General features: G+C 36.3%; 1 protein-coding gene across 1 annotated transcript in view; it reads left to right on the forward strand.

Moving 5' to 3' along the window:
* Positions 1-16,648, forward strand: part of COL19A1 (collagen type XIX alpha 1 chain) — a 179,789-nt gene that overhangs the window by 115,629 nt on the left and 47,512 nt on the right. The window contains exons 16-19 of the mRNA XM_026051330.1: positions 863-916; positions 11,606-11,650; positions 15,424-15,486; positions 16,234-16,278. Of these exons, the coding sequence (XP_025907115.1) occupies positions 863-916; positions 11,606-11,650; positions 15,424-15,486; positions 16,234-16,278 (207 nt within the window). The remainder of the gene's footprint in view (positions 1-862; positions 917-11,605; positions 11,651-15,423; positions 15,487-16,233; positions 16,279-16,648) is intronic.

The raw sequence follows: 16,648 nt of genomic DNA on the forward strand, positions 1-16,648 counted from the left end.
AAATCCCCATCTCCTGCTTCTCAGGAGGCTCCTGACACATAGGCAAGAGGTTGCTACAGGGCATGAGCAAGAGGGGTTTTCCAACCTTAGTTTTGTCATGTGGTTTATATAGAATATAGTTTAAGATCACGGAAAAGCAGAGCAAGGATGGTTTTCTAGAGATCAGAAAATCTCTAGATTTTATCCACTGTACAGACCAAGGCTGGATTTCCCCTTTACGCTCCTTACAGTACTTCTGAGGTTTGTSTGCGATTGCCATTTGGTAACATGCAGAGGTAGGCTTTACCAAAGGGACATGAGCTGTCAGCCAGCATATTTTTTTTTTAGCTTTATAAGACAAGTTTTCACGAGGGCTTTCCTCTAATGTATTTTATTAATTTAGCTTTGTCATATGCAAAAGCAAAATTCAATCTTTATGGTTAACAATAGTTTTTTTACCATGGCGCCTAGATAATAGCTGTTCCCAGCTATTGTTTCTAAAAATGTGCTTCAGATCTCATTTTGGCAACGAAGATTATTTAGAATAAAGAATATTCAAATGTAATTTTGTTAGATATCATCAAGATGTTCTGTATGTTACAGCCCTATCAATATGCATTCATTTTGAGACATGGCTTTAAACCGTGACAGGCAATGTTACAGTGATGCAAATATACTACTTGTTATAATTATTAAAAACAGCCCTAAAAGTAGTAGAATTAAAATACTGTTACAGTAACTGGTATAAAGCATTTGTTTTGGAAAGTAGTTGGGTTTTTTTGCTTGTAAGCACAACAATATATCTTCCTTTTAAACAAATTTCTTATTACAAATTTCATTAGCTTTTATTTTTATAAACGTCTGTTTTTCTTTCGGTTTCTAGGGTCGACGAGGCAAACCAGGGCCCCCTGGAAAACCAGGGCCACCAGGACCTCCTGTGAGTACCTAAGAAAGAGAATGGGAAGTTTTCACTCCAACCTAAGATGATGAATTTTATTAACATTTATATCAGTTTACCTAATAATAATTAGACTTGCAAACGATTGATTTGTGTTCACTGTATCAAACAGCAACCATTCCCAGCCTTCTGCTACAGCAAAGGCAAAAGAACTGGGACCACAAATAAAAGTCTACACAGGATATAAATAATAGACTATACAGGATTAAAGGATGGAAAGAGCAAGATGAAAACTGCAGTGAAGAAGCAAATTGTCCGGCATTTCAAAGAAAGACCATCCATATATGCTCCATGTCAATACTGTGCAYTCATTCAGTTTACAAATTGCATGATGCTGTGTTTAAGATGCGATAATTTCTGTCTCAGAGGGGTAATTTGAAAGACGAAGGACCATATGAAGCATGTGCCAACTGTCTGAATGGTGAGGAGGATTATACTCATCACTGGAATGAGCACTCAGCTGTAGATCAAATAAGTTTATGAAGAATTAGAAGATTAAGAAATAAAAAACTCTATGAAAGAATTTTTAATGAAGCACTAAAGATTTTAGTTCACATCTAAGCGCTTTTGGRTTTGGGGTTTTCTTTTAAGGGATATGTGATTTCAAATTTCAAGTCAGGCATGGTTCTGGGCAATTTAGGCCTTGAATGAATGCAGCCTTTGATAAAAGAAAATTTGTTCATATTTGTACCATTTCCTATATATCATATTTTAAAAATGCTATCATGCAGAAACAAAAAACAGCTATTTGCTTGTGGCTTAAGGCAACTTTTGCTGCCTCTCATTCTTTCCAGTTGTTCCAAAACAGGTTTTGTGATTCCTATTTTTGCTTACCTGAAATATGCCAGTAGGATATGTGTAAGACCATTTGACTGATCTACTTCATCCTCACTGGAAACTTTTACTCTTGTTTCTAGAGAAGAGAATAGTGGACTGTAGCATGAAATAGAAAGAATAAAAGGAAATAGGTGTCATTTATAATTATCTGAAAATAAAATAGAACAAATTTTATAATTCTATGAATCACCTTTTTTCCTTATACCCTTGTGAAATATGTTTAAAAATATATTCCTCAGGGAAGTTATTCTTTTTCATTTGTACAAAGGAAAGTACTTAAAAATCACTCCCTCTTTTCCTACATCCAGCCCTATTGAAGCCTTATGTATTTGAGTCTTCTATACAGCTTGGGGAATCCTCACTCTGCAATGTGGACTGCAGGAATCCAAACAAAGGGAAGGAGCAGTGCAGAATCGTTCTTAGTGCAAATACTAAAAATGATTGTCAAGCTGTAGCAAAGTCAAGGTTAAACCCTAACCAACTTAATTTCATGTGAACCATTATAAAGCTGTTTCTCACTATAGAATCCTGCCATTAGGGCTTTGCTGGCAGGCAGACATGTGAAGGTGCATGACCTTTCCCAGACGTGACAGGAATCTCTATGGAAGCAAAATTGTGTTTTTATTACAGCAACCTATTTTGGATTTTTCTTACCAAAAAGTTCTATTTTGTCACTATCATGGCATCCATACGATGAATTTCGTATAGGTACAGTATAGAAGTGCTACATATCGTTCTTCAACAGTCATGGCTGAAATCTTGTTGAGAGCTATTTTTCTCTGGTATAACTATTATTATACAATGCTTATTTTGGATACGCCTACACCAACATTTTATATTCCTCTTCCAAAACTGAGAAGGTAACACATATGCCAAACATACAGTCAGCAGTAATACACATTAATGTGCACTGGCAGTATCCCCATAGTAAAAGTGCTACAGCTTGTACATACTGACAAGACTTTAACATGATTTGTCATCCCTCTCATTTTTTTTTAAGGCTCAAACCATATTAATTACTCTTCTATTGACATTCCAGTTATCATTCTCTTCTTTTCAAGTTTCATACTCAGATCAAGTATTGCCAGCCCCCTCATGCTCGTGGATATATTGTCAGCTTTGACTTTCCCAAATGCAGCAAAAATTATCACACCTGTGGGGTGGTTGCTGTCATATAATTGGCATAGATAGATTGCAAAATGCATAACTCATTGACTTAACATGCAAAAAATACACTCTGCAAACAGTAAGCTATCTAGTAGCTACAGCACACACTGAGTGTCTGAAATTAATAAAGTAGTAGTTAATTTATATACTAGGAAAGCAGCCAACTGCTCAGCAATGATAGGAGAAACTTTGAGAAGGAAAGTTCTGCCTCCTTGAGGAAGAAGCTGGTGAAGCTAGTTGTTTTGACTCAGAGGATTTGGTGTAAAAGACAATCCAAAAAACCACGCAAGTTGGGGAAAGCTTATGAGACCACTTTCAGAAGAACCAGAAGGGCAAGGATGTGAGTTTTGGAAATGTATATTATTTTTATTATTGTTAACATTTTTGAGGCAGGGATGCAAGTCAGCAACAATTAAGGTTTTGTTTATCTCCTCATCTGCCTCTAATCTGACTTTTCCAACCTAATATTAGAGGCTCAGCATTTTCCTTTTCTAGAATAATTTCTGATTATATATATATATATATATATATATATATTTAAATCGTGTTTGTAGTGAATTTCTATTCCTTTAGCACCATCAGCACATCTTTGGTTAAGCATTTATGTCAGTGTAAAAGTGTAGATCTATTGCATGAAATAAGTTAGTTAAAGTGGTACTTCCTATGCATCTTCTTCAAGAGATCATTATACTGAATCTTATTTCCCTCTGAAGCAAGTTCGGTGCCCAAAAAAGACAGGAGTCAGTGAGAATTTTTACTGACAAGTTATATGAATATTCCTGCTAGTTTTCCCTGGATGATCATCAGCTCCTTTGAGTKTTTTTTTAAATGTTTATTATACACTGTACAACTTAAAAATGTTCTGTTATACTCGTCTGGTTCAGAGCTCATGGCTTTGGTCCTTGCTGCCTGATGCTGCTTTTGAGTGTTATTCTATTATTTCAGTACTGGCGAGCTGAGATGTGCAGCTCACCCTTGTCACACTTGGGTGCATAACAATTTATGCTGAAAACCAGGAATCCAGGTGGTTTAAGTAGAACAGCAGCTCCCTCTAGTGCTTTTTGATCCTTTTCCCCTTTAAAGGGTCTAGATAACAGTTTGAAGCTTCTATTAATTAAGAGAAATATATATAGAGAGAGAAAGAAATATATATATATACACATATAACAAAATATAAATTATTCTTTCTGCTCAGAAGTGTGCTGAGTTTCTAGTCTGTAAATCAAAATTCCTGTAGTCTTCAAATACATTTTATACATTTTCTTGCTAGTATTTTCTTTTTGGTCTTAACCTAAGAGGTTAAGGCCTCTTTCCCATAGTCCTCTTTAACATAGTGTTATCCCCATCCATGTGATTCTTCATCAGAATCAAAATGCTGATTTTATGCAACAAAAAGAAACACAGTCAGAATAAGATACTGATGAGAAGTTACAAGCACTTGCATTTTGATCTCACTGTAGAACTGAACTGGTAGTTTTCTTCTGCAATAGTTACTAATGCAAATGTCTACAGATCTTGGCAACACAGAAGGGGTTGCCAGCAAAGCATAGCTTTTTTCTTTTTCTTTTTTTTTTTTAAATAAATATAATGTGTAGGCTTTCTTGTCCTATGTATTTTTTTTTTCAAAATTTAAAAACTGGGGTCTGAATTTAGTATTTTTATTGGTGTTAGCCCAGATCAGAGATCATCACTTAGATGAAATCCTTCCCTGGCCTAGGAGTGTGGCTGAGGACTGTGGCTGAGGAATTACTGAATATTTACAGGGTGCCTGTCTGTTTTCATTTAGAACTCTGCTAAGGTGAGAAGGACATGTAGGTTGTCGCTTGCATAGGAAATAGCTTCAATCTGGATAGTGTCTGACATGGTCTTATGCATTACGTTGTTATTTGTGGGCATTGTTGATAATGAAATGCAACACTGCAGAACACAGCACAGAACTAAAAAATTTATTTAAGGCACAAAGTATTTTATTATTGCTTTTACTCGCACACAGTGCTTTTTTATTTTCACTCTAACCAGCAGCAGGGTATTTCTATGAGATATCTAGAGTGTACCTATCTTCTAGGTAGACTAGAGGATTAACTAAATTAACTAAAGGGTTAATTTCATCTCCTCAGTTTTCTGTTTCTCCTCCAGAACTGTGATGTCTAGGAGAATTCCACTTCTCAATAATACATGTTTATTGTGGTGGAACACCAGACTGTTTAAAAAATAGAGAGTGCCAAGCTGGGAGTTGTGCTACAGACTTCTGCCAGTATAACAGTGTTGTTTGTRGTGAGACAGGCTATGAACTCTGTTCAGTATTACTATGCAGCAGAGTACTGCCATCACTGTKCTTTAAGGTAGGGAACATGAAGGCTATATGAGTTGGCCAAGTATCATGTTGGTCAGGAAGCTATCTGTGGCACAGTAGGGAAATAAACTTTGGATCTCCTGAATCATAGGTACCGCAATCAAAATTATTCATCTTCTTAAAACTGTTATTCCTTTTTATTTTCTACTAACATATCCCAGGTTATTGCTTGCAACTGGAATAGATTTATTTCACATTTACTGTAGCTCTTTTCATAGTTTCTGTCTCCGTTGAAGTTTGATTCATCAATGATCTGAAGTACCAGATATTCCATGTCAAGAACTGATTCACCAGTGTTCAGTTCCGTATTTCTCTTTGCAAAGGCCCAGTCTTTATCTCTTTGTATTCAGCCATTATTCTTTCTTGGAAGATTAGCTAACTAGAGTTTCATCTTTGCTTATGTTTCTAGACTACTTGAGTTTCTCCATTTAATTCTGTATTCTTCTGTAGTGTTGTAATTCACTATTACCACCAGTCAGTTATCTTAAGTAGCCAGCAGTTTGCCTTGGGATCTTGTTTCCTCTGCCTCAGGAAATACTGTCATTCTGTCAATATTGTGAAAATGTATGAATGTTATCAGTTAATTGCAATAAACAGAAAATCAAAGCAATGATATGTGAAGGCAGCCAGTAGCTTTTCTGGTATTGAAGGATTTTGTGTTGCTTTTTTTAAAAAAATATCGCCTGTGCAGTAGGACAGGAGTGGCTGGCAACAGTTGGTCATATTGTTTGTTTCTATGCATGTAAGACTTTATAATTCGTATCAAATTGCAATTTATTTAATGTACCCTATTGTGGCAGTCCTCATGCCTTCATTTTTTTTCCATTTGTTCTTTGGAATAGCTACACCATATCATAGGTCTTCACTGATGACTTTCATTATTTGAAAAATAATGGCTTATTTTTACATTACAGTAATCCCCCCGCCCCCAAAAAAAAGCATAAAAAGCATTTTATGTTAATAAATAGGCAAGGATATGAAGAAGATGAACAAAGTGATTGCATGGAGCTTTTCTTCCAGTACTGTGTTGTCAGAAATGCTCTGTTGGTGAAACAATATGATTTACCTGTTGCATGTTTTACTGCATGGACTGTGAGGATAGGCTTTTTCACCCAACTCACCTTCACAGAAATGCAGATAAGATATAGAAGTTAGGAGATAAAAATATATTGTAATACAGTTGTATGACATTTATACGGTTGTAATACAATGTAACACAATAATTAAACAGTTTGTAGCTTTTTCCTCTTAGGCAATATAGGTATATTGCTATTCCTACCTGTTTAACAGAAGTAGCATCTGAAACCTGTTTGTCATTCTGGAAAACAATCAGGACACATTTTCAGTTCTTTTCCTTATTCATACAACCATGCTGTCTCTGTGCTTCAGTTCCCTCAATTACACAACTTGATATACAATCCAAAAACAAGCAAACCCTGCTCAAGTGAGCTCTTGATTGGTATATGCAGAGGATCAAGTTTGAAAAATGTCCAAAGTGGCAGATGTACAAAATTCTCATTCAAAAGACAGAAATTGCCTTGACAATAATTCTTCAACTCCCATTAATCTCATTGCTCCCACTCTTGCTAACCGCTAGTACTACTTATTTTTCATCTTTAGAGGCCTAAGAGTATGTTATGCAGACGTATTAGTAGAAAGAAATAGTGAGAAGAGAAGAAAGAAATCAGAATTTAGAAAGGCACTCTAGAATAAAAGTATTTTCTGTGATTGAACACTAGATTTTTTTACAGGCTTAACAAAGATGCTCAGCAATGAAGAAACTGGATACTTGAATGAATGCTGAAAAGATGCAGTAGAGAAGATTCTGTCCATTTTTGAAGATGGAAAGATGAAACAGCGATGATTTACCTCTGGTTAATAGGAAGCCTGTGGCATAGCCAGGAATGGAGCTCAGATGCTCCAAGTCCCACTTGCCAGCCTTGTTTGCAAGACGTTCTGGGGCTCTTTGAGCTTATGTCAGTTGCAGAAAACTGTGACATGGCAGCTTTCCATTTTGTCATAAGTGATTTATTTGATGTACAAATACTATCTGAAAGGTCAGGCTTGGTTGAGATACAGCATACCATCATTCTTGCGTGGTGTTGTTGCAGCAGTTTTATTTGTGAAAAACTAGTAAAAAGAATGACAGGTTGGCAAATGAGAAGGGAAGATAAATTCATATTTTTTAATGCTTGCAGCATTACAGCATTCTTGCTAAGCTATAACAGCTTTAAAGTTTAGACATCTAGTAAGCATGCAGCAGCACTATGGCTCAGTCTCAGTTCTGGTTTGCCATTTTTAAATGCAGATATCAGAGGAAAAATCCTGCCATTAGCTTTAGAAATCATAGCTGAGTGAGCATCACAGACAAAACATCATGTCTATATCTATCGCATTTTTCAGTGTAAATATAAAGTGACAAATCACTTCCAAAATAAAATGAATAGAAAAAAAATACGACTTTTTGTCCTTTCCCATGTTGGAGAACAGAGAGAGTATGAAGCAGCTCTAATATTTCRTGTGGTTTACACTATTATTAGCAGGAAGAGGCAAATTCCTCTTACAGCTCTGGAGCAGGGCSCTCGGTTTTGAAGCAATTCTCTTTCACCTTGCCTTGGTGTTTTTGAGGCCAAAACACATACTCTTTTTTGTACTTAGAATAAAAAGATTCATGTTGTCAGTCCCTGCCATGTACTTAGGCCTATATAAAGTTAGTGGCAGGCTTCTCTTCTCCTGACTCCCAAATGTTCAGGCCTCTCCTGTTGAAGTACCACAGTCTGTCTTTCACCAGCATATTCACAGTAAAATGCAAGGGGTTAGTATTTAATAATTCTGCAAAGCTACTTACTGAGATGGTTGGGATATCTCCCAACACACCTGCCTTGTTCTGTTATGATGCAGAAATGTTCTGCCCGATCTTACAGTCTTATCCATCACTTTTAATAACTTCTTGTTTCCTTTTGTTTGACTTTACCAGATTTCTAGGTTTACATACCTTCAAACTCCATGGGGAGTTGAGGATTGCCTTCCTTTCACTAGTTAGTTTACTCAGAGTGGAAAGTATTTCCTTTAGGAAGCAACATTCTCTTTGATGAATCAAAACCATGGTCCTGTTCSCCATCTTTTTAAGGTATTGTATTGTATTAAGGTATTGTAAGGTATTAAGGCTTTGCTGATAAGGAACAGCGTCAGGATTTTGAGGAATGATGTTCTGCATATGTGGGAAAATTGTGTTCTTGCCGTTCCGTGTCCTCTTACAGAATAGGTGGATCTTGCAGGAGAAGGCTGTGGTGTCAGCATGCAAAGCATGCCCTTTTGCCATTTTAGATTTACCACATTTAAGTGCTTTTTCAGAGGGCCTGATTGTCAAATAATACTACCCTCAGAATGTACATCCTTATGGTAGCTATCTCATCCCATCATGCAGACAAAATCACCAAATTAGCAGCATCCTCTTTGTACAGTTGCTTAATATTGAGGCAATTCTGAAGCTTTTAATAGCAGTTTTTCATAGTAGTATGCTGGCTCTGCTGCTACTGGGATTTAGCAAGCAGAACTTGTGACTCCTGGTCAGATATGTAGGAATTCTACATGTTGAAAAACTGAGATTTTTTTTCCCCAAAGAGGGAGCTAGAGAAGAGCAAACTACAAGTCCCCTGTTTGGAAACTGCCGATGGTCTCTCCTAACCTCTCCTCTCAATGAACAAGGTTAGGCAATGTAGTCCTACATTGTCTTGTAGTCCTTTCCTAGAAGAGAAATTCTGCAGAATAGTTGCACGAATGAAAAGCCTTCAGTCTTCATGAGCTATTGCTGTTTACTCTCAGTCCTACTCCCCCTCTTTACCCTCATTGGTATTTGCCCTGGTTGCTGTCAGTGTAGTCCCCCTGTTTACCCCTCATTCCTATTTTCCCTGTTTACCTTCAGTGGTAATACCACTGTTTAACCTCAGTCTTACCCTGTATACCCTCAGTAGTACTCCACCTGCTTACTCTCAGTCCTCCTCTCCCTCTTTACCCTCAATGGTACTCCCCCTGTTTACCTTCATTCCTACTTTCCTTGTTTATCCTTGGTGGTACTACCACTGTTTATCCTCACTCTTACCCACCCTGTCTACCCTCAGTCCTACTCCAGCTGAGTCCTACCCTGAGTCCTACTCTCAGTGGTACACCACTTTTTTAACCTCAGTCTTACTTCTGCTGTTCACCCTCAGTGGTACTCACCCTCTTTACCCTCAGTTCCACTCCTGCTGTTTACCCTCACTTACTCCACTTTTTTAACCTCAGTTCGACTCCTCTGTGCTATTCTGCATGTTTACTYTCAGTCCTACTCCCCTTCTTTACCCCTTGTAGTACTCAGCCAGTTCACCCACATTCCTGCTTTCCCTTTTTACCCTTGGTGGTACTACCACTGTTTACCCTCAGTCTTACTCGCCTTGTTTACCCTCAGTGGTATTCCCTCTGTTTACCATCAGTCCTGCTCCCATTGTTTAACCTCACTCCTACTTTCCCTTTTTACACTCAGTGGTACTACCACTGTTTACTCTCAGAAATACTTCGCTTTTCAAAACTCAGTCCTACTCCTGCTCTTTATCCTCAGTGGTACTACCACTGTCTACTCTCAGTTCTACTGCCTGTCTTTACCCAGCATGGTTCTCACCCTGTTTAYCCTCAGTAGTACTCACCTTCTTTACCCTCAGTAGTGTAAAAAGATATTTTCCTGTTGTGATGGATAACGTTGAGATATATCTGTAGTAATTAAGTAATATAGATTGTTAAATCCTTAACAAAGACATGCAAATTGAAAGTGTGTGAAAAATAACAAAGTTTGTTTTACCCATTAATGGCATTTACGTATGCAAAATTTCCCTTTATRGGAGTGACTATTTAAGAGTAATAGTGTTGCTACTTGCATGAAAATATGTGGTTAAAAATACAGAGGAAGTATTTACATAGAGAGAGTATAGTGTTTCTAAGTGAAGTTCAGCCAGATTCTTAAACAGTATTCCTTACATCATAAAGCCTTTTAGTAACCAGAAGTGTTCAGAGCCTCTTCTTGATATTTAATTCCTAAATAACCTCTCAAGAAAGACATTTCCTACTGCACTTAGGTATCTGTTTGGTATTTGTTCAAAAGGAAGAATTCAGTGATCTGAATTACTGCCTGAAAAAAACAGAAGATTCTCATTAGCTTTTCGTGTGGTATAATTGTGCTTTCCCAGTATGACACCTCATAAGTAAGGCATTACCTAGGGTATCTTTGCTTATGGGCTGTTTGAACCAAGGAAGGTCTAGTTAATAAATGAACTTAGTTTGCTTGAGCATCAACTCCTGTTCCAAGCCAAAGAGATTTTAGCTTCACACAGCAATTGGTAGGGACCAGATTTGCTCGCTACACTTTTCCTATTAATATGAACGCCAGRAACTGCAATAAAGAGTCTGTAAGTGTGAAAACCCCTAGAAAAAGAGAAGGGTTGACACTGTGCTCTACGTCTGTTAAATGCAGCTCATTCTGACCAGGTCGTTTAACTCAGCGTATTTTTATCTTATTAATGTAGTTTCTCAGAATGATCAAGAACATTTGTAGTTCCTGTGCAAATTTCCACTTTCAGAGAGATACTATGCTAATTTTTAGATTTATTTAATCAAAATTTCATAATATACTCAACATTTTGTATTCTGTCTTGATTTACAACACTTAGAAAAAACTCATTGAGGGCCTGATTTAGTGTAGAAAAGTCTAAGCATGTTTTATTTTGCCCAAATATATGTATTTTTTAATCTAGGTCTATTCTAAGCCCAGTTTTTGGAGGGAAGTTTATTCTGCTTTACCGAAATTCTTCATAGTATGACAAATAGAAAATGTACATTTAGTCTTTCACAGATTTATGACATTCTTCAGTTTCACTTTCTATAGTTCAAGTTAAAACCTAACTGTTTACTTGCATGAGTAGCTGCTTCTACTTTAAAACTAGCACTTTCAGCCTGGAAAGAAGTTCTAAGATGCTGCAAAACACAGGCTCTGTTCATATCAAAATGCATTCATTCAATATAAAGGTCATCTTTGCTTTCTCTGCCTGACTGACTCACTTTGAAAGAACTTGCTGGTTTTATAAGCTCAGGGATTTCGAAACTGACAGTGCTTCTCTTCTGTGCCTGGAAATACATATATAATGCCCTCACAAAAAATAATTTAGTATATAATCAAATAACAATCTAAACTCTTCTACAGACTAGTGTCTTGGAATACAGGTAAGTAGACATAAGCATTATTTAAAYTAAAATGACTTTTTGTTACATGTTTTTCAATATAGGGTCCTTCTGGGCTGACAGGATTTCTGGAGTCCTTGAGCAATGAGGTATGAGGATTTGATTTGGTGTATGTGTGTCTTTGTTTATGTTTAAGAAGTGTCTAAGTTAGGAACGGCCACAGTTTCAGCCCCTAAAAACTATATAGCAAGTTCTTTATCCATCCAAACGCTAGACCCTTCCCTACCCTCTTCTTGCATCCCAGTTTAGGCCCAGGCCACGACTAGGTCACACACCTACTGCTATTTGTGTTACCTCCCCCGCATATCTGCTCCCATGTTCTTCCCTTCCCAATCTCAAAAACGTTGGACTGCCTCGCTATTAGTGTAAGGTGCTGGCTTGCCTTTGCTAAATTCAATCTCCCTAAAGCACACTTCTTTCTGACCTAACTTGTCATGATCCTGAGAATAGTATAGAAAGATAAGAAGGCAGAAGATAAAAAGATCCACCAGTGTTTATAAGAATTGCCCTTAGATTAGGGGCTAATATGAATACTGTCTTCATTCTGTAAAATCCCGCAGCTAGACACTTCTATGTGACAGCACTGCCATGCTCTCCTTTAAATTCTTACCACTGATTTTGCAAATCGCTTATTCAGATCACTGTAATATCTGCTGTTGTAAGGCACAGTAATTCAGAGACTTCCCTAGTTTTCTTAATTGATGCTAAAGTGCGTTTAAAAAAAAGAAAAAAAGAGATCTGAGTAGAAAATTGTACTTCATTCAAAGACCAATTAAACAGTAATATTTGCTTAATATAAAGATTACTGTGTGTTTCATGCTTTGCATCACACAGGCCAATCCTGGTGGACATCTGGCATCTTTTTTAGTGTTAAAATGCATAACTATAGACAGCAGATAAATTCAGGCCTTTTTTCATATATGACATCCAAATGAGTATTAAAATCTCTTTTTTGAAGGGATTTTGGAGTCCAGGTCCCATCAAACATGTCTTCAAATTGCTTTTATCACTGAAATGATTTCCCTGGTATTTGTGATGCTTAATCCTTTCCAAATCAGTGTTATCACCTTAGGGCATGCATTGCTCGTGCACTAGCTGTGCTAGGAGTTAAGCCTAGATCGGTATCGTGTCCCAGGCAGGGACATTTTCCTATCCAGAGATCCCTGTGTTTGGTATGCCTTTTTACATGTAGATGTTGGAGGTTTTATATGTCATCTATTTGTGCCTTCTGTTTTCYTTTAAGTTTCTTTTTTCTTGCCAAAACCAGCTTTCATTGCTCCCAAATATATCGTAATTATTGTAACTCATTATAGGCATCTGAGCTATTAATCTTTTTCCTTTCTAGTTAAAGGGAGTTGTTAGGCCTTGTAAGGTTAGGTCAGTAACAAGAAAGATAAAACGGGTGATCTTCTGACAAGCATCTGTCTTTAAGAATCACTTTTCTTGTAATTGTAAGGCTCTAAGAAATCCAAAAATGTCTTAAATTTCCTAACTAATAATCTTCTGACAAAATACAGAACAGTTGCTCTGTTTCTGTAAATGAATCATTTTTACATCCTTTGCTGCTTACCAACTTTTTCTTTCCTTCAGCTGCACGTTGAAATTTTTGATGACTTTGTCATTAACAAGTAACTTCAATAGGGAAGTGTAAAAGTTGTATTTCACATAAGAGATGATGGATTACTGATTCAAGTAGCAGATTTTAAGCAGGATTTTCCTAGATTTTCTGGAATGACCTATTTAAATATCATTAAAGTCAACTTAAACTTGCAATTGCTGCAGAATATGAGTTACGTTATGTGCAGCTAATGAGGGGAATGGGAACCTCTCTAGATAAGACAGGCTGTCTGCTTTGCCACAAAACTTTTTTTGTCAAGACAGATGCATGCATTGAATTTCCCTTTTTTCACACTGTTTTRTAATATGAAGAGTGCTTATTTTGTTCACTGCACCCTGGTGGTACCAAAAGTCTTTCATTTTCCAGTATGTAATTTGYAGTGGGTTTCAAGATTAAAAACACTTATAAGATGTGATTTCTGTGATATTTTTGCTTGTTTGTTTATTTGTTTAAGATTCCTTAGAGCACAGGATTTGGTTTTGTAGTTTTCCAACATTTAATGGGCATGTTCAGGTATCTCATAGAGTCATTTTAGGGCTTGTTTTTTTTTTAAGTATTTAAACTGTGACCAGATCTTTTTTGCTGTAGAAATGTTAATATCAGATTTCCCTGAGGATATTTGTGGGGCTTCTTTACAGTGGCATTTCTTGGAATTATGACAAAAACTGCTACCAAGAAAGACACGGGGTCACTAAGAAATGACCTGTAAACACAACATTATTTAGCAACATTTCTTTTCTTTCATGGCATGTAACGGTTTTTGTAATCCTTCTTGTTATTTCTTTTTTTTTTTTTTTATTTTCACCACAAATAAGATGCCTTGCATGTGCTGAATACATTATTTTTGTTCTCTTTGTTTTGCTACAAAGCTGGTCTGTGCTGCGCTCTTGGTTTCATTCTTTTAGGACAACTCCTAATTTGTGTTTATATACGCTGGAGCCCGTGTTGCCACTCTGTGCCTTTGCTTTCAAGGCCTCTCCTGTCATCTTGTGCTTCTGGTCTTGGGCACCCTTACGACAAATCTTTTATTTATCATTTTAACGTACATACATAAACATGCATTAGGCCACTTTAGTCAAATCTAAAATGGTCCCCAAGACATCAAAATATGAATTAAGCCACAAAACAACAGAAATTACATCACAGACTTCTCAGGAAACTTTTCAAAAATATGAGTTGATTCTTGATCACTTTCCTAACACTCTTTTTTCTTTGGTATATTTCTTCTTACCTTTTTCATGAAAATGAATGATCTATAAATACAGTTATTGGTCATGGATTATTTACCTATGGGTTATATTTTTCATATAGGCAAAGTAAATGCACAGCTCAGCCAAATGAATCAGAACTTGRAGTATACTCCTCATATGACTGCAGGCATCTATTAAGTGGTAGTCARTTCTTACAAAGCAGTATCCACTTTCCCATCACTGAGCATCTGCCTCGGTCTCTTGATCTGATCTTGACAATTAGTTGTTGTAACTGTGCTATGGCCCTCTAAAAACTGAAGGTGATCTTCAGAATATTACCATTTAAAAAGTATTTAGGAATTTTATTTGGGTTATATTCGGTTATGCATTTCTTTAATATTAACCAAGTTTAAATTCACTTTTATGCATCATAACATTTTACAGATATGGAAACTGTAGCAGGACAAGATGATTTGATTTGCTTAATGTTCCCATTTAGRCCAGTGGCAAATGTCCTAGGACTCAGACTCTTTGGGGCCAGGCTCAAGGTCCTTTTCCAAGGCCATTGGCTTCTTGAACTAATTTTTGTTGTTTCTTTTTTTTTGTTGTTATTAAAGAAAATGTTTCCCTCATATAGTGTTGCCCTGAGTCTGTATCTGCGCAAAAGAAGCTTTTTACTTTATATTTTACTTTACCTTRTACAGAAAACAGATGCAGTGCAATGGAATGTAAGCAAGATTAAAACCTGAACCCCTCTTCCTTATATTTATTTTCTCTGAGGAGCCTCTTGATTATGCTCCTTCCATCTCTTTCTCTCTCACTGCTATAGTTGAATTGTTTTAGTTCTCACTAGTGTGAATGGAATATGACAAATAGTTGCTGCAATACATTATTTTTATGTATCTCAGAGGAATTCAATATTACTTTCTAATAGTAAATTAGGATTTTCGAATTTACACACTGGTAAACTACATGAAATTGTTATGCTAATTACATAGTATATGTATGGTATTATGTTCTGTTTTCTCATCTTTCTTACACTATTTCTTCCTAGAGTGATGCAAGACAACTCGGCTTACTAGGCACACCGGGAATTAAAGGCCAGAAGGGAGATGTTGTAAGTAGTTTTGATGAAATTTAAAGAAATTTCAAAGCCTGTCTCTGCCATCTTTGTGATACTTCCTTGAAGGAAAAGCAGTTTATACGTGACTGGCAATGTAGTCCAATACCCAACTTGTGCCAGCCTGCAGGTACTGCATGTAAGGCTATTTTCTCTACCTGTGCTATCCAGAAAGGGAGAGTTCAGGGAAAATTGTGTGTGGTTTCTGTGACACTGGGGACATGTCCAATGGGATGGGATACCAATGAGGGGGGAAAACTCTTTGGAAAAGTTGAAATTTAAAAAAAATATATATTTTTGATAGTAAATCATGAATGCTTCAAGTAATTTCTCTGTACAATGAGAATGTTATACAAAATATATTTATAATCAGCCTATAAAAAATACATGGAGATCAAATTCTGAATCCAGACCTTTTGACAGTGTATTATTTATAGGCATCTGCTCTGTTTAAAGAGTGGAATGAATTTTTGACAATTGGATGCCTTTTAAATTTGGAAGAAAAGAGGCAAGCCCTCCCAAATATGTGAGAGGATTGCCAACATTTTTTTTTATTGAGTCGCCTTGTAGGTCTTCTGTAGAAAACAGTAATTTAAATTAATTTGGAGATGATCAAATCTCAAATTTCCTTTGTAATAAAAGTTAAGATTGTGCCCCACACAGAGTGCAGTTCAATACAGTTTCTTTCTATTTGTTTGAAAAAAAAAAAAAAAAAGTTGTAACTATTATTTCTTTTGTTAAAAGGGTCAAAAGGGAGAAATGGGAATAACTGGTGAAAAGGGAGAAAAGGTAAAATAATTCTTTATTTCTCTGTTTGGATATGATACTAGGAAATGGCTGAACAGACTGATTATGAGTCAAATCTTGGCAAATAAACCCAGAGTCAGAAAAAATATGTAGATACACAAAAAGTTGTGGGACTCTAAATGTCCTTAGTAATTTACTGAAGCTCCATCTTGAGAGTGTATGTGTCGCTTTTTGCAGTTCCAGCCACTCACAGAACTTAAAATACATTCAGATGTTTATTGGATGCCAATTTAAAATTATATGAGTTCAAGCCGGATGATTTAGGCATGTCTCACATTTCATAAAATATAAAACATGATCATCAATACCTATAGGAAAAGATATGTTTCTTTAAAAAATTAAAATGCATAAA

Source organism: Nothoprocta perdicaria, unplaced genomic scaffold, assembly GCF_003342845.1.
Source record: "Nothoprocta perdicaria isolate Ctin4 unplaced genomic scaffold, notPer1 scaffold_74, whole genome shotgun sequence".
In the NCBI taxonomy this organism is placed as follows: domain Eukaryota; kingdom Metazoa; phylum Chordata; class Aves; order Tinamiformes; family Tinamidae; genus Nothoprocta; species Nothoprocta perdicaria.